We start from the raw sequence: 18,768 nt of genomic DNA, 5'->3' as shown, positions 1-18,768 counted from the left end.
TCCCTGTTTGTTAGCTGTCAGTTTCCTCGCTCACCTCCTCATTCTGGCTGATGGAACCAGGCGTCTCCTGCATGTGGAGAAAATCGGGAAGTGGGTCTCAATGGAAATGTGCTAGGTCGGTTTGAGGGGGAGGGGAGGTCGGTTTGAGAGGGAGGGGCTCAATACATCTGCCTCACATCCCGCTTCCTTTGGGGGGGGTCATCTGGGGAGCTGCACCAAATGAGTCGAAGGTAAGAGAGTGGACAGATAACACGGAGGACTCCCCATTACCTTACCCATAGATAAATGGCCTCTTCCTTTGTCTCCTTTTTCCATCTGCTGAAAAATATAATTAAATAAGTAAGTAAGTATAAATAAATAAGCAGCAGGAAAGGGGAGGATGGGGGGGGGGTCCTCGATGAGAAGCTCTTGGTCTTTTTTTAAGCAGGAGAGTTTGAAGGTGACTGATTAATGACACAGCAGACTAAAGGATAATGAATAGCAGCTGTGAAGAGCGGCCTTTCAGAGGAGAGAGGCAGCCAGCCACACCTGGAAGCAGGAAGGGTGCTGAGTGGGAAGACAGCCTGCACTGTCTATGCTCTCCCAGCAGTGCCAGGACAGAGTGTTGTGGTTCCTATGGCATATAATGGTCAGGTTGTGCAGCATTTACAGGTAGATAGAGTCCATTGAAGGGATTTGGGCTGAGTAACTCATCTGAAGGTACAACAGCAGGTCCCTTGCTGACTGAATCAGGTTATCATCGGCCACGCTTCCTGATTCCCGTGTTATTTGTCTCTTAATGGCTGGAGGTTATATCTTAGGATGGGCCGTTGAAAGTGCACAGGTCATTAAGCCTGTGCGGGTGGTTTTGTTGGGTTTTCATAGGCAATATCCACTCTGGAGACCTCATTACACTTTCCTTATGCCAGGAAGCTGTGTCTTACACATGCTTCACCTAGAAGGATGCGTTGGCCTCCCCTATCGGTCATCTAAGCTTGATATATGCTCCGTCAGTTGAGGTCGATCCACTGCTATCTTGATACCTGAGATACTGGTGATTAAGAAAAGCCTCTGTAAAAAACCTGCGTCTCTGGCTGTCACTCCGCATTGCCGCTCCGATACTCAGGATGCAATGCATGGAGAACCCGGCTAATTAGAGATGTTAAATAGTCGTCATGCGTGACTGCCTTCCCGAAACAGAGAAATATGCTGCTTTGCACTTCGACGGCGTGCGTGTTTTAATTGGATGTTAATTAGATCGCTCTCGCTGAGCCGTAGCTGCTCCGTCCCCTTCGGCTGGCAGCGGCACCTTCCCTCAGTGCCCTTCTTGGTCTCCCTGTAAGACACGCTGCTGATGCGCCCCCCCTTGTCATTTCTGGGCTGCTGAAGTTTGCCCCCCTGTTGCAGGACACAGAGGCGCTCACATCTACACAGCTTCTGTTGGGGGGGTACACCAATTTTTTGCATGCCTCCCAGTCTCCATGCAGCGTGGATAAAACGATGGCAGACAGTCTAGTGGAGAGTTTTTGCTCATTGGCAGCTCTTGTTACCGAGCATTGGGGGGGGGGGGGGGGGGATGCGTGAACTGACACGCTTTTGCAGTCTTTCTTTGCTGTATTTCTCTTTTATTAGCCAATAGCCACTGATAATCCCTTAACTTGCTTCCCGTAATTGATGCCCGTTAAAAATCCTGTTGAATCTCTGTAATTCCATAGCGCTTCTCATTGTGCTGAGGCATTAATTCAATCCTGCTTGACCCCCCATGTTAATCCTGCATGGGATTACTGGATGGCCCTCCCTTCACAAGCTTCCTGTATGCGTGTGTGTGTGTGTGTGTGTGTGTGTGTGTGTGTGCGTGCAAGCATGCGTGTGTGTGCGTGCCCGCCCGCCCGCCCCTATTCGGAGCTCAGCTTCGGCCAGCTTCGCCACATTCGCCGCTACACCGCCACCAGTAAATAAACAAGCGAATGAAAGGCTCCAAGCTGCTTCAGAACTTTTTCCGAACTTGTCAGAAGCAGAGGCGGCTCACAGGGCCGGGCTTCCCTGCGGCTGGTGCCTTAGCGAGAGCCGAGCGCTGGTCCTGACACATTTCTACAAAGGAACAGCTCTTGGCTGCTCAAGAGGAATTCTGTACATTTATCCCTTTATATATACGGCAGCATAGACAAAGTAACGGGCCTCAAACGGCTCCCTTCTATCTAGCCCCATTCGCGAGACATTAACCAAAATTTACCTGAACAAATAATTTAGGCAGACAGCTAAACCACATATATAAAGGCAGGACTGACAGTGTCGCCGTGGGACAGCCAAATCAAACAAGGAGGGCTGGCTTTATGTTTGACTGCTATTTCTAAATAACAGCCTCGTCGTCCTCTCATGTGTAGCCTGCTGTGAGGGGGTGTGGGGGTGTGGGGGCGCCCCCTGTTGGAGCTGGGTGGATACAGAGAAGCTAGCCCAATGCTATTTTTAGCTGTTGGATCAGGTATTCCTTCAAAATGACTAATTATCTGCGTACGACGTGCGTGAAAGGGCAGCCCCCCCCCCCCCCCCCGGCCCCTCTCTCTCTCTCTGAGGTGCTGCTTTGTGCACTTTTCGGCACTTTTCCACTGAGAGGATTCAGGGTCTCTATTTTTTTTCTTTTATGCTTGCCTTGTATTTTTGCCCCCGCCCCCCATCCCATTCCCTTCCCTCTCCTTACCTCATCCATGATCTATAGGGCTGTCACAACGGGTAGGGGGGGAGGAGGGGCCAAGGTGCACACTTTCCTTTCCTGAGCCTCACTAATTGTTCAGTCCACACTCTCTGTTTCCAGTATCCCTTTACTGTTCATGGCGGCTGGGACATTTTCGCTTGGCCAAGCTGCCTCAGTCTTGAGTCGGTCGCTTTTCCAGTTTTGATTGGGACACAAATCCCAGTTTCCGCTCTCCTGGCACAGTCCACTCGCAGTGCCGTGAAATGCGCCTGCACGGCGCCCTGCCTCCGCACGCTGCCCGATGTGGAGAGAGCAGCCGTGGTACTTTAGGGCCCCCTGAGCAGCTGGACTGAGCATGTTCTGAGTTTGCAGTTCAGTACGGGGGGGGGGGGGGGGGGATGCGGCTGTGGGTCTTCTGTCGCGTCAGATCTCTGCATAGTTTTAGCACCTGGCAGACACACATTTTCTGGTTCATAGTGGAACGAAGCGCCACGTACAAAAGGTACTATATTCCTCAGAAATGGATTTTCTGTCACTCTCCATGCGACTGTGTTACTCTGGATTGGACGTTTTTGCCAGTCACCCCTGTCCTTGGAGAATGTAATAGCCCCAGAGCCCTAAGAACAGACCTGTCTGTGGGAAGGAGGTGCATTTAAGGTGATCTTTTGACTGCAGATGAGGAGGGTGTTTTAAGGACGTCCAGGGCGTGTTTCGGGTCAGTCTGCTCTATAGGCTCTACAGTGCTTCTCTTTATACCCCAGCGCCATGTGACACAAGCCAGCGAGAGGATGGTGCGTGAATATTCATCACGTCCCAGTCGGCTTTTATCTCTGTGAGTGACTTTGCTTATTTTCCTCTTTCTCATTTGACCTGTACTAGGCTAGGAAACCTTTAATCTTGGCTGGTGCAATAACCAATATGGACCACGCAGTAATGGAAGAGAAGAGTTTAGGTGGGTTCGGAAAATTGTGCGACATGAATCGAATTAATCACGAACTTGCTATGTTCATGTCTTCACATGGGCGTGCTGATGGTAGGGGAGGCTGGGGTCCCGCCCTGCCTCTGGAAGGTCAGCTTTTTCTGGACAGCCACCCAGAGCACTGGGCTCTGGAGCTTACCAATAGTGGTGGGTGGGGTCACACGCACACCCAGTGGTCCTGAGTGAATCTGATAGCATAGCTGCTACGCTGAGACTCCCAAACCCGCCTGGGGGCCTCCTAACAAAATGATAGGAGGAGAGAAATTTCCCTGTGAATTTTGTTAGTTTTTCCCCCTTTTTCCCCCAGAGTAGCAATAAGCTTGAAGTATCAGCCACTGTCAAGCATTTAAGCTGCCAAGATACGCGTGCCGTTCTTTGTGCGCACGTCCCGCAGCCGAAAGAGCCCCTTCGTGGCCTGGAGGGGCCCCGGCCTGCCCCCGGCCGGCCACTGGGTGGGGGCAAGGGCAACACACAAAGGGCGCCGATGAGACGTGTCAGAGAGCAAATTGAAAATGCCAATTTCACTTACTGCTTGGCATCGCTCCTCGCGCCCGGCTTCTGCCACTTATTTCATGTGTAAATGAATGGCCTCCAGTCTGTAATTGGTATTTGCCAGCCGTCTCTCCTCTTCCTCCTGTCGCTTCCTCGCCTCGGCGCTCCCACTATCTCGCCTCGCGCCGCTCCACGGAACGCTGCCTGTTTCGTTGGGTCTTGGAGCTCGAAAGAGCCACGTCCGCCTGATTTCAGGATATTTATACGTGCTGTACGTGCTCTTGGCGCAGCCGTGGTTAAGGGATCTGGCGCCACAACTGCAGACTCCCTTCCCCAGGCATAATCTTCGGCTCCCTGTCTGTTTAGTTTGATTCCTTTAAGGCATGTGCACCGCTGTAAATATTTACCGGAAGGTTTCCGGTTTCGGCTTGGCCCGCTGGCGTGACCGGCGGCAGGAGCCTGAGAGCCCGACTCTTCGGTGTGTGCAGTCTTCGGTGTGTCGGTGGCGAATTTCCCGAAGCACCTGCCATGCAAATAAATAATGTGGCATAATTGGATTCCCTGCCTTTGGACGTAAGAAATGGATCGCAAGATGGGATGAAGGAGAGGGAGCTTTGAAGGGGAGCAAAAGGAGCAGAAATAGATGGAGTTAATTTCCGGGGTGAGTAATGGCAGGATTAATGATGCAGGCCTGTGCCGGGTGTGCATTGGGGTGGGGGCTGTATACCTACAGGCCTCGCTGGTGGCTCCCCGGGCATCGGACGCTGCATGGCTGCCCTTCTGCTGCGTGACTGTGTGTCTGCTTTGCTCATTCGGATCAGCTGATAGCTTTTGCTCTTTTCTGGAGTATCATGCAGGCATAAAGTGCACCAAAAGCATTGCCGCTGGGGACCGGGGGGGGGGGCTTGGCCTTTCTGCTGCAGTGTTAATTGCACCAGGCAGTTATGCATGCAAGCAAATTCCTGTTCTACATACGCATCCCTCTGCACTTTATAGGTTTCAAATCAAATTTTGATGGGGTGGGGGTTGAGGGAGGGAGGATGTTCTTGTTTCTAATCTCAGTTTCAGTTAGGGTTTGGGTATGGATTCTAATGTGTGTTTGAGGGTGGGGGTCTTGAGTGCCAAATGTCTGAGACAACTGTTCATCTTCTGCATTAGAAGTATTTAGATGTCATTTGTGGAAAAGCCTAATTGTAGACTGAATACCTGCATAAAATTATAGGCAAGCACAGATCCTGGTAGACTGGACTGTCACCCAGGCATCCAGACTCTCAGAACAGGTTCTGCTCTCTGACACACACTGGCATGAATGGATCATACACAAACCTGCCCAATCACAGAAATGTTAAATCATGGCTGGTGCCTCAGATGTGAACTAAAACATCTATTTTTTTTTCCTCTCAGTATGACTATGAGGGCAATGACATCAGCGACCTGCCAGTTGACCTATCAGTGGTGTGGAATGGAAACTTTGCCATCGACAATCCATACAACATCCAAGGTAACTGGTCCTGCTCTTCCTCTCCTTTCCCAGTGCCACCCATCGTCTCGCTGCTGCAAGCTCACTGGGCATCACACCTGTCACCACAGCACGGTCCATCGCGAGCATGCCTGCCGTCGGTGTCACATGTCGCCAGATGACTGACTCTGCCTGGTGGCTTCAGAAATGCTTTCTCATGTTTGTAGTTAGTTCAACATGCTCTGAAGAAACCTGGCTGGGAGTTTTACAGAGTGAAAAAATAAGAGAAAAAATCCCCAGGAAACAGCTTGAAGTTCTGAACGTTTGGTGCATGAATAATATGTAAAACCCTCTTTCTGCTACTTGCTGGCCATCTAGGGATGGATAAATGTCACCAGAGGAGGATTCTGGGACTCTTATGAATGCAAGCTGTCATGGCTGTGTAGGGTGAAGGGCTTGGAAAGTCCTCAGTCATGTCCTGTCAGGGTATTAGTGTTATCCAGAAAGTGCCGCTCACACAGTCTTCTGCCACAAGCTGAGAGGGACAGATGCGCATCCCTTCAACCAGGCCGTGGCGTTTCAGAGCGGATGCTGCATCCTGTCACAGAATGCACCAGGAAAAAAATGACGATGACTGAAGCTTACATCCTAAATTGCATCTGATCTGATTTGTTTTCCTTTTTCATAGTGAGTGGGATTTAGCGTGACGTGAAACAAGCAAGGCCTTAGTCTGCAGTGATTATACCGAATGAAGATGGACTATATCAGCCGCAGTGGTGTTACCAAATACAGCCGGTTAGCTAGTCTGCAGGGTCATAAGGGTCAGTGTAGCACTGTGTAGCCTAACCATGCCATCTTAACAGGTAGACAGTTAGGGTTAGAGATGCTCTGAGGCAGTAGTACGTGAAGGAGAATGAAGGTGGGGAATTGTGTGACTCTTAGAAGCATGTAGACGGCCAGTGGTCCAGGTGCACACCGCCAGTGGTCCAGGTGCACACCGCCAGTGGTCCAGGTGCACACCGCCAGTGGTCCAGGTGCACACCGCCAGTGGTCCAGGTGCACACCGGCAGTGGTCCAGGTGCACACCGCCATTGCTTTTAAGAAGTGGACCTGAGTTTCTGAATCACCAGGACGCCAACAAGTGCCAGTCAGCTCCACTGGCTCGAGAGCGGCCGCTGACCCCCCCCCCCCCGCACGTGCCAAGGCCCAGGCGCCTATCCGGCATGAAATTTTCATGACTGATCCGTCTCCTCCTGGCTGCAGGAAGAGAGATGTACCCGGGTGTAACGTGGAAATGTTAATGCAATTAAATCATTAATTTGGTTCAGTTTAATTAGCGCGGGGGTTACTTTTAAGCTTAGCTGTGACAAATAAGATTAGCGGCGGGGCTGAGTCGGATGAATATTTTGTCTCCTTTGAAGTCCTGCGGCCGAGGCGAGTTCTGCTCTCTCTCTCTCTCTCTCTCTCTCTCTCTTCTCCTCCTCTAATGGAACTGCAGGGCTCATTTCTGACCCAGAAGAGCTTGCCAGCTCCCCCCTTACCCCATCAGATTATCCCTCTTCTACCTCCTTTTTTAAACTTTTCTTTTCAATCAGTTGCCAAGGCTTTGCATTAATGTCACTGAAGTTTTTTTTTTGCTATTTTGTAATTATTATTCCTTTGTTCCACCCACATTAAACAGGCTGCCATTGTAGTTCAGACAAATCCCAGGCCTCCACCACATGCTCTCCTCTGTGTCCACGCTTCCCCGCGATCAGTGGCCCTTATCGCCCTGTCCCTCTTCTTCCACCTTGCCATGTTGCAGTTCTTCAGTCTCTCTCTTTGTCTCCCCTCCCAGCTCACCTGTACAAGTGCTACGCGCTGCGGGACAGCTGCGGCATGTGCCTGAAGGCCGACCCACGCTTCGAGTGTGGCTGGTGCGTCCAGGAGAAGAAGTGCTCCCTGCGGCAGGAGTGCACGCCCCCGGAGAGCGCGTGGATGCACGCTGCCGCGGGCAACAGCCGCTGTGCACACCCCAAGATCACAAAGGTTAGACGGTCACTGGGGGCAACACCAGGGCAAGACTGAGGGACGGGGAGTTGGAGGGAAGAACAGAGAGCATGATGGGTAGGTTGCAGAAGGACTGGACCAAAGGGGGCAGGAAGAGAAGGAACATGGAGAGCAAGAGCAGGAAGGACAAAGGGACGGAGAAGAGGAGTGGGGGGGGGGAGGGGGGTCTTGGGAGAGGTGGCATCAGGCGCTGGTACTTTTGGAAGCAGAAAGCTCCGCTACCAGGTGCATGTGCCTGACAGGAGCTGGATCGGCCCATTGATGGAGTGCTGCGGGGGGCGCTGGCGAAGGGGAGCAGTCCATCTGTCGCCCTGGTTGGAGGTAGCGGGGAATCGTGTTTGGCACTGGTCCATTCCATTGTTCCCCGCTCGCGTGATGCTGTGCTTCGGACCGGACAAACCGCCTACAGAAGGGGGGAAGGATCTTCTGTGGCCCCTGCTGGACCACGCGACTCCCCCTATCCAACCTGTGAGAGTAACGTAGCCTCGCAGGTGGAGTTCGTCGGACGACTTGTTTCATTCTCAGGGTTTAATTTCCCCCAGTTTTCTGCAGGGGGAAAATACCATCCTGAGTTTTTGCTTTTCAGGCAGAATGACTTTTGAGAGTACAATTAGTTTTTATTATTTATTATGATAAATCCGAGATATTGGGTAACTGCGGCATCGGCACACAGAGGCTAATCTGGCTGCTAATGTCTTTTCTTTTGCTTACAGTAATTCCTGCAGTAAATCTCCGTGCACAAGAGGCATTAGGTTTTTTTGCAATGGGGTGGGGGCTAAGGGCCCAAGAGGGTGTCGGCAATGCCAGTACACCGTTGAAAGTGCCTGTGGTGGGGAGGGTCACTGCTCTGACGCACCCAACACCTCCAACAGCTTCACTTACTGTTCTGCACTCATTTCCTTGCTCTCGCCGCATTAAGTGCTTTAAGCTGTGTCTTGTTCCGCCTTTTCTTCTTTCTCTCTCGCTTCCCTCCTTTTTTGCGCATTGTTGGCGACGTTTGGCTCCGTTTATTCGCGGTGGATTAAGCGGTAATTTTGCCCGGAATGGGCTGCTTAACTGGGATTTCCAGGCTCTCACTGTGCTTCACAGAGACCCCTGAGCTTTTTCCGGGTGTCTCTTCTCCTCATTGTTACCGACGTGGAGTGTTCATCGTGGACGGCCTTTCGGCTGTCGGGCGCCACGGAATCCTCCCTGCTGAGGGGCTCTCCGACTGGCCGCATAATGGCAGTACATTCGCTTTAGTGTGTCTCTTGTTAAAGCCAGTTAATTGGGAGAAAGCCTTGACTGGAGAGGTGGATTCTTAGGGTCCCTCTACGGACTCAAGCCCATCATCCAGCCCCCACTCACACTCATCCCCTCTTTTTCCCTGCTTCCTTCCTTTGGTATGGTTTTGGCTGATCCCAGATCAGGTACATTTCCAACAGAGGGTTTGTGTTTCCATTTACTTGCAGCTCTCGCCTTGTGTAAATCCAGACTTAGGCAAAAAATATTCGAGATACACAGAGTTTCCAGAAGCACTAATGCAAAAAGGTGTCATATGCCTGTAAGTAAATTTACATGTTATCTATTTATTTATGTCGTCTTTAGTACGTATTACTAGTAAATTTTGGCTTATATGTGTCTTGCTGTAAGATGTGTTGAATGGTATGTGAAGGTAGATTTGCCTTCTATTAAGTCTGACTTTCGTAAGCGTTTGTAGAACAGTTTACTTATTTCAGTTGAACAGCCTGTATGGATACTACCAGTCAAAGGTTTTTACTACTTTTCCATTTATTTGATAAACTGCAGATTTTTTTTATTCTTATTAAGCATTGGAAACAACTATAAATGAAAATGCAAGTCCAATAAAACAAGTTTCCTTTATAACATGGAGAGAGTATGTAACAGTGCACGTCTGACTCAAATGGTGAACATACTGTCAATGTATTTGTTAGCAAAGAATATTGAGTGTATTTTCAGTAAATGTTAAGTGAGCAACATGTAAATGTAGAAAATCTCACTGTGTGCAGAAACTCGACTGGTGGTGTATATGTGGGTGTATATGTACTTTTCTGCAATTACACGAGAATATATGATGTAGACCGAGGTGATTTGACTTGCTTCGTTATTACTTCTCAGAGTATCTGGAGTAGAATGTAAGATGGCAGGACGTGAAATGGTAGCAATAGCTTCGCAATCTCAGTGCCGCTGCAAGCGTCTCAGCCCTTCCTGTTGCTGCTCTCTATCACTGGCTGATGTTTGTCTGTTTCTCGTCACATCACATTGCTTTGGCTCCCTGCCCCTCCATACACCCGCCTCCCCATGCAAACCCCATGGAGTATTTGAGACCAGTCAAAGTCCTGGTTGGGTTTTGTTCCATTCCCAAGCTCATCTGCATAGTCCATCATGAAAGGTTATTTTGCACCTGTGACCTGTAGTCTTGTTAGTCATTCTTCTTAGCTAGAATGTAGCTAAGGGACATATGCGCACTCTGAGATGCACTGAAGCACGCACATGCAATCTCAGAGACACACAAAAGCAGAGACACGCAGAATCACATACACGCGCTCTCAGAGACATGCATGTGCATGTACGCGCACTCATAAAGATGTGTGTGGGCACACACACACTCTTAGGGAACTCGCAGAGACACAGGATGACTGCTGAAAACAGTGACGCAGTCCGGCCATGCTGTCCCACTGTGCTCCTGTAAACAGCATTTAGTGGGGAGCCCGGGGCCCTGGGAGACTGGGCCAGGACCCGACCGCGGTTCTGGAAAGCCTTGCAAAAATGTGCGGTCGTTCCGTCTCCCCACCCCCACAGCCGCGACACACTGGCGATTAGAGGGGAGCTCAGGCAGCCGGGGGACGGCATGTCGTCTCCTGGACATCAATGGGCCCCCCAGATGCGAGGGAGTAGCTGGGCCGTGAAATTACCCATAATTATGCCATGATTGTTGTTTGCTGCTGCGTGCGGTTCTGCGCATCACTCACGCTATTTGTTTTGTCACGCCACACCTGTCTGCCTTACGCAGAGTAATTCCGCTAAATAAATCGCATTATTCCAGCGGCCGCTGTGTCCGAGGCGGCGGGGGTGCGGCGTGGTGGCTCGGGTAATAAGTTTCAATTAGGGGAGGGGGGGGTGGTGCCTGCTACTCTGTTCGGTCTCTCTTTATCTATCATGAGGGGTCGTTTTTCTCTATTAATGTGGAAGCGTCTGGATCCGGGCCTGTCTCCGAGGGAGGGACATGGGATGCAGGGTACCGCCGCTCGCCCGTGTCCAATTTGTATTCCCCATATGTGGCTGTTAGCTGGCATCTAAAGGGAGCAGGGGAGCAGGAGGCCGTCTGTCCGTGTGACGTATGAGGAGCGTGCCTGTCTGCCGTGTTATTCCGCCCCGTCCGTCCTGCGGGGTCCTCTGCCTGGCGTCAGTCACTGTGTGTCGCTTTATTTCTCCAACCCCCAATGTGTTTGTGTTGCAGCTCTTCCCAGAGACTGGCCCGAGGCAGGGGGGCACCAGACTCACCATCACTGGCGAGAACCTGGGCCTCCAGTTCCGGGACATCCAGTCTGGTGTGCGGCTGGGCAAGGTTTTGTGCCACCCCATTGAAGACGAGTACATCCGGGCTGAGCAGTGAGTCCCCGTACCTTGGCCTCCCTCTTCCTTTGTCTATCCTCCTCTTTTTCTCTTGGCCCTCTGAGCTTCTGCATCTTTTTCCCATCTTCATCTGTCTTGGGGATAACGGTGGTGAGAGGAATGGTGAGGTGGGGCCTGGTACCATCTGCTGCGTGTCTCCCAGATAAACCTGCTGGAAGTGACCAGGGTGGGGTGGGTTGTGCCGGTACTAACAGCGCTTTCACATTTTCCCTGCTGGTTAAGAGGACTGCAGATGTATGTGGAGTGGGGGGGGGGGCTGTGGTTATTCCTGTCCACGTAACACCCAGACGGCCCTGGGAGCACAGGCTCTCACCCCGGTCAGAGCAGGCAGAGCCGAAAGTCGCGCTGTTTCGCTGAGATGCATCATGGCGTACCTGTGTAAACATCAGGATCCCTGGTTGCGTTCACCATGTACTTGTGTTAGCGTGTCGGATACACTGAAGCCTCCTTGTGCCTCTGTGTTGTTTCACAGACATCATTATTGTTTTCCCACCTTTTTTGATATTCAGATGTCCTCATAAAAATGGCATCTTCCTGATTTGCAGACTCTGGGCTGTTTTTTATTTAGTTTTTGTCTAGCACACACGCACAAATGCGCACACACACACACACACATGCACAAACGCACACACACACACACGTGCGCAGTGCCGGTGATGGGGCACTCGGGATTAATCCTTTGCATTCGGGTTTAAACCAGCACACTGAGGGAGAGTGTCGGAGATTCAGCAGGAGGAATGAAATCCATAACCTACATAAGGAGATCTGCTGTCTCAGGGGCTGAGGACCTGGAGCAGCATTTAGCATCACCTCTCTCCAAGCAGACCGGTGATAAGTCATGGTGTACGAGAGGAGAACATCCAGGCATGTCCAATCAATCACAGAATAGGTGCTTCCGTAGCCGCAGCCGTGGGGTTGGCACTGATCGCGGAGGTCAGCTGAGGGGGGGTCTTCTTTAACGCTGCTGCTTGTTCCCACCACACGTTCATGCTACCCTCCCCCCCCCCCCCCAGGATTGTGTGCCAGCTGGCTGATGCCACAGGTTACCGGGTCCACGAGGCGCCGGTGGAGGTGTGCGTGCGCGACTGCCAGCCTGAGTACCGAGCCGTCTCCCCCAGGAGCTTCACCTTCGTGGTAACGTCGGGGCTGGGACCCAGCTCTTTGCGCTTTACGCCATTTAGACAGCAGACACTTTGTGCAGAAAGTGCTTACACAGCACCTGTCAGCCACACTCTTGGATGTCCTTACTCCAAAGCCCCTGGTTAAGTATCTTTCCACAGGATTTAATGGCAGAGCAAGTAGCACCCAGAATGATTTTGGTCGACTTCCAGGTCTGATGCTGATTAAGTAAAATACCGCAAGGTAGATCTTTAAGGCTGTAAAGAGCTGCTTTGAGGTTATGAAATCTGGGGCTTCTTTAATATGAAAACCAGGCAGAAAGTAGTGTAATAGCTAAGGAACTTTATTGTAACTTTAAAACTGCAAACTCATGGATAACCTAAATTAAGTGTCAAATTCATACAGCTCTTACAAGCAGTTTAATATATGAAGTAAATGCTTGCTTGCAGCTGAAACCTTGCAAAGGCAACATTTGCTTTTGTCATTCATGTAAGGGCTGAAGCTGATGATCATATTTGTCAGCCATTCTGGCTCAAAGAACAGTGAAAACCATTAAAGAATAATCATCATTCTAGGGTTTAGGCCAAAGAGTCAATGGGCGTTTCTCAATACCAAGAACACAAGGGGTGTACTTATGGTCTTGGGGAGACCAGTCTTGCTAAGACACGCGAACTTTGGGAGCAGTGAATTATGGGATTGGTTTTATTTGGCGAATAATTTGATAATTTTTGATAATTTGGGCGGGGCAAGACCAACATCCAGTGTTTTTTACGGTCCTCCATACTTCTATTCTTGAGTATTGGAACTGGTCTTGGCAATGGAAGATGACGTAAAACGGGGTACACCAAGACAGTGTAGCACAGGCATCAACGGCTGCGTTTCTCTTTGGCTTCGCTAGTCACGGGGCACCTTTATTTGGCTGAGTCTTAACCCTCATCTTTGCTGGGCTCCCTTGCAGACGCCGTTCTTCTCCCGTGTTCAGCCCTCCCAGGGTCCTCTCTCAGGGGGCACCAGGATCTCCATCGAAGGGAACCACCTTAACGCCGGCAGTGCTGTGTCCATCAACATTGGCCTGAACACCTGCCACTTTGAGAGGTGAGATTGCTGTGTCCAAAACCCCTGCGACCCACTCCGTCCCCCCACCACGAGGTTGTCATCGCCCTCGCCCCTCTCCGGCTTCTGCCCCCAACCTCATTGTCACCTGTTGTGGGAATATGAGCGGATTACTGCGGTGCTGTCGCCTAGCACCGGATTTCTTGCGGAGGGAAGCAAGCCGAGGCCTCCCTCCCACTCGCTGAATAATGCGTATTTGCTCGTATCCTTCTGGAGAGGAGCCAGTACTCTAGTGTGAGAAACGTCTTTGTTTTGGTCCTCTATACGTAAAACACTGATGCATTCTTTTGATGTTAATGGAAATCCACAATGTTTGCCCATTTAGTAAGCCAGGGATTTAAAAAATCAAAAATCTGCCTTACTACTGAGGAATGAAAGCCTCTGTCATTGTTGCAATGAAAACTAATCTACTGGTGAGGTTTAATGGGTTCTGGTCAGTTTTGCTGGGCTTTGTGGTTAGGCTTATCTCAGTTGACCCTGTCAGGTTTGATACGTGACTGACATTGCTATCACGCCGTTGGTTTTTCAGTGGTTTCTTACCATTGCCATGCATTTCGTTCGCGACCATCTTTTCCAAGTCTACCTCTGGTGGCATTCATTTCAATATATTCACTTATATTTCTAATATTCTGCCTTAACAGCAATTTGGCAACATATCCCCATTCTGCTTTCTCCCCCCCACTCTCCTCTTGTTCCTCCTTGTCCTTTGTGCCTGAGACAAACGCCTTGTCAAAATATGTACCGTCTTCAGAGAGTCGCTCTACGACGAGTGTTATGGAAGGGGGTTCCCATGGCAACGATGAGAGAGGAGCCCGTCGGCGCTAGGCATTGCACGTCTGCCATCAAAAACCTGGGAGAGATGGCATTTACGTTTCTCCCTGCTGGAGAAAGAACGGTCATTTCATAGACACATGTTACATCAAGGTGTGCTTATCTGTGAGCGTTACAAGCACAGGACACACTGGGATTTACACATGCAGCCTCCATCTCAATGCATGTACATTAGTTGGGCAGGCGTGTTTTGCTTTGGCCTTTCCGGCTAATAGAAAACAAGCTTTGAGTATTATGGTAAATACGGTGAGTAGGACACAGAAATGTTCTGGGAGTAAATGGCATTAGTAACACAGCCTGTGCACATGCCTTTGGTCATTGGAGGGTAGTGAAACGCATGCCTGCCCAGAAGGCGTGGCCCAAAAGAAAAGGAACCTATGGGAGGACAGCGACACACCGTTTAATGCAGCCAGACTGGGTTCGTGGGGGCGGGGATAGGCAGAAGTGCATGATGGGAAACGTGACCGATGTTACAGAAGTTCCCATTCGTCTGAAGGTTGTGTCACCCCTCCCCCATTGCATCTCCCTAGGAGGAACACCAAAGAGATTGTGTGTGTTACCCCCGCCGGTCAAAGTCCTGGTGGGGCGCCAGTCATGGTGGACATCAACTGGGCTGAGCTGCGTAACCCAGAGGTCAAGTTCAACTACACCGAGGACCCGACCATTCTTAAAATTGACCCGGACTGGAGCATCGCCAGGTGACACTCCTAATTTCATAAGCCAATCGACTTCAGTGTCGTGTTAATACTGACTGCTATGCGGTTAGTATGGGTACAGTAAATGGGTATTTGAAATGTGAGGAGGGATTAAGAGATCAATGCAGCAATCAACTTGGAATGCCTCAATAAAACACTGAAACACACATGTTATCTGTTAGAGAATGAAATAAGATGTGTGTCATATACCAGCTGTGTTTTGTATTACGTGTGAGGGGGAAATACAGAATGAATGGAAAGCAAGAATGGGGGACTTCAATCCAGGAGGCAGGTACGTCCTAGAAGGTACATCCTGTAGTGTTTCAGTCATACCCTAAACAAAGGAGGTTCTGCATCTCCTTCCCAGGTGATGCCAAATGCATCCTCCAGACGATGCGGTCTACGATACCGTGCAAAAAAGATACTATTAAACATAACAATTCAGTTCACTGGGATTCAGCGATGCTTCAATACAATTCAATAAAAATGTGATACTGTTTGATTCAGCTCTGATTTGATACAATTTAGATTGATTTAACATGCATTAACGTGTCCTACTTCTGAAGTAAAGACATTCTAAATGTTTTCAAAGCAAGTGTTTTGCACTGCAAAAATCATCCAAGACTCTAGGTACCTGAAGTTGATCATTTGATCTTGGCATGAGAAAATCGTGCAGTAATAGTGAGGTATCGATTTGTGGTATGTTTATCGGTGTCCTAAATTTGAGCCGAATTGGTGGCTTTGAATCGATGACGCTGTATTATAAACACGCGGACTGGATTTTCGATTCCTATCAATTTTTCATAAGACCCCTGTAAGCGAGGCAGTGTTTAAGTGGCAGGAATCTCATGCATCTCTGGCCAACCACAGGGGAGGATTTTCTCAGAAGCCCAAGGCATAGCTCATGACAGACGCTGAAGTTGCTTCTCTGCTTGCGGGTGTCTGTGCTCACAGGGTGTAGCCATTATAGGAGAGAAAAGCTAAGACCTGCAAAGACTTTAGGCACTTTGTAGGTCAAGTGGTTCATGTCCATCTCTGAGAGACAGGTGCTCCAGAGTGTTTTCACGACCCACACAGTCCCACGCCCCATGGTCCTCAGGTCAGTCCACCAAGGGTCTAAGCCTAGAGCCAGACCAGCCCGGAAATGCAGCTGTGAGCATTCTGCACTGAGTTTTGCTCCACCAGACCCTTTGCAGTGCTATCATGGGAGATTTACTTACATAAAAATGTTCCAAGGGCAGAAGAAAAAATGATTGGTTCAGGGAGATAAACAATCACATTATAGAGGAGACGGGACCAACCAATCAGATGTCTTGGTCCTGCCTTCTGATTCCCTCTCAGAATATCTGCTCGGCTTCCTTGAAATACACGGAGCCTTTCCCTATGCCGACCGTGGCAGAGGAAACAACCAACCTGGTTCAAGCCTGGGCTTACCGCCTCCCACGTCCTGGCCACCCACTCCCACGGCCTTCCAAAGTCAGTAGCTCCTCCCACAGAGTCGCCCTGTCATCATTCAGCCAGCCCAGCGGAGGTACATGTCAACCCAGCTTGGGGGTGCTCTTCAAACGGGAGTATTATGCTGCTGTTGGTCTTCAGCGGGCATGGCTTTCTGTCTGCTTAGCACCTGTTGATTACTCTGAGCCTTGTGTATAGCCAAGAGCCCAAAGCATAACATTCTTTGTGATGTTTACCTCAGCTATGCGATGGTAGAATAACAATATCAGAAATGTTTTAGCGTTTGTGTTACTCAGGGCTGGATATTTTTTTCTTGTATGCAGCGTCTACGTGGATGGATGTTCAGCATTGCTGTATTTGTACCAGGATCTGTTTTGGACATGAATGCAAGGACACAAATATTAATCTGAATGTCCTTGGACCAACATCTATTCCACATTTTTGTGAGGGTGGTCGAGGGCCATCGAAATGGCTGTTTGTAAACGTTTCCGCGAAGCGGCAAGAGGAAATCAGCCGCCGCTGGGAGCCCACAGTACCGTCCTTTGTCCTTCTCTTCGGTTTATTTTCCCGACGTGTGAGAGTGGAAGAATAAATAAGAAAGCAGGTTTGGTAAGCGCTCCGAGAAGCCCCAGAGGAGCCTTGTTGTTGAAGGAAACAAGATGCACGCAGATAGTCACCACACGTACGGAAGCGAATCTGTTCTGAAAATCACGTTGGTTATTCCCTGAAGCGTTACCTGAGTTAAAAGGGCTTTTAGAGCAAAAAAAAAAAACCCTAGGTGTTGGGACTCCACATAAATAACATTAACTGCAGGAGGAGCCCATAAAATGGACTGACTTCAGATGTTTCCCGGAGCTGCCCAGGTATGCAGTAAAATGGACTCTAGCTGGGGGGACAGTAATGGAGAACTGATTATCATTTTATTCTCATTGATTATGGTCCCAGTTTGTAGTGGTCTTTGTTGTTTGTCATTAAAGTCCCCTCCCCTCAAAATGGCATGGGCTGTGTGAGTAATAAGCAGGTTGTGGGGCACTGGGCAGGTTTTCTTTATGCATTTCAGGAAATGGAATTTCTAACCCTAAGGTTTAAGTTCTAGGGAGGACTTTACTATTGTATCCCTGAGGAAGGTGATTGGCATGCAGCTACATGAAAGGTGCTCTCTGGATCGTTCTGTGTCCCCGTCAGCTAGGTAACCAAATGTAAACGGTTAGAAACGTCTCTTTGTCTAACCTGGTTTTGGTGCCAGCTGGGCCTGTCTCAGCCAAAGCCGGCCTCGGTGTGTCTGTGACGGTTTTGTCCCGGCAGATTGTTGAAACCGTTCTCCTTCTCGCCCCCACCCTCTCTCGCCCTCCACCCCCCACCTTTAGTGGAGGCACCCTGCTGACCATCAGCGGCACAAACCTGGCCACCATTCGGGAGCCTAAGATCCGTGCCAAGTTCGGTTCTGCCGAGTCTTTTCACGTGAGTACCAAAGAACCCCCCCCCCCACCACCTTCCCCTACCCCCACTGCACCAGGTTAACCTTTTAAATGTCAGCCGGCGATAAACTATAGCCACAGAAACTCCCTCGGTACCTGAAACCTGAGGGCCCTATTAACCTTTCTGCCAGGTTACACCTGGGGTATAATGTTAAAGCGAGAACAATTTCTGTTTTGTACGTATTTCATGTTCTGCCTTGGGAATTCCAGCTGCAAAGAAAAATACTGCCAGACTGCTCTTTATTTAGATATACCTTATTCGCTTACACCTGTTCATCCTAAAAAGCAGACACACGCAGCAGCATGACGCTTGAAAGGAATGTTATTTTTCTAAAGTTATTTTTCCAACCTTATCAAGAGACTTTCTACTTGGCATTTAGGAATTTAGAGCGAGCCGGCTGCACAGTCTGCGTTGCCATTTATTACAGAAATTGCATGCTTGTAGACTGAGCAAATCAGGATTCATTCCGGCACCTGCTTCAAGTCAGGGAAATGCTGTCAATTGCTTCCTGTGGATGACTTTATGTTGTGAGAAATGGAAGGGAGGGATTTCTGGGAAGTGCAGAAATGGGCTGGTCAGTTACATTGTAAAGACAGGAAAGGTGATTGTAGACAAGGGCTTCGCTTAAATTGAGGTGCTGCACCTGCTTGTCGTCTTTCAAGATGCATGAAAATTTTGAGCTTCCAGGTCTGTTTGTGCTTTTAGTCGACAGACCAGTGAACCTTTTACCACGGTCTTCAAAGCAGGTTAACGACTGCATGTGACTATGAGTTGAAAGGGGGCTTCACTT

At 49.7% G+C, this 18,768-nt stretch overlaps 1 protein-coding gene across 2 annotated transcripts in view; it reads left to right on the top strand.

Moving 5' to 3' along the window:
* LOC111855146 (plexin-A1-like) overlaps window positions 1-18,768 on the top strand; it is a 147,187-nt gene that overhangs the window by 103,791 nt on the left and 24,628 nt on the right. For both annotated transcript variants that reach the window (XM_023833862.2, XM_072712861.1), the window contains exons 11-17: window positions 5,547-5,643; window positions 7,439-7,629; window positions 11,111-11,262; window positions 12,300-12,420; window positions 13,364-13,500; window positions 14,880-15,047; window positions 17,867-17,960. In XM_023833862.2, the coding sequence (XP_023689630.1) occupies window positions 5,547-5,643; window positions 7,439-7,629; window positions 11,111-11,262; window positions 12,300-12,420; window positions 13,364-13,500; window positions 14,880-15,047; window positions 17,867-17,960 (960 nt within the window). The remainder of the gene's footprint in view (window positions 1-5,546; window positions 5,644-7,438; window positions 7,630-11,110; window positions 11,263-12,299; window positions 12,421-13,363; window positions 13,501-14,879; window positions 15,048-17,866; window positions 17,961-18,768) is intronic.

Source organism: Paramormyrops kingsleyae, chromosome 6 (genome assembly GCF_048594095.1).
Source record: "Paramormyrops kingsleyae isolate MSU_618 chromosome 6, PKINGS_0.4, whole genome shotgun sequence".
Classification (NCBI taxonomy): domain Eukaryota; kingdom Metazoa; phylum Chordata; class Actinopteri; order Osteoglossiformes; family Mormyridae; genus Paramormyrops; species Paramormyrops kingsleyae.
The sequence above is the reverse complement of the archived record's forward strand: the minus strand, read 5'-3'. Positions and strand labels throughout refer to the sequence as shown.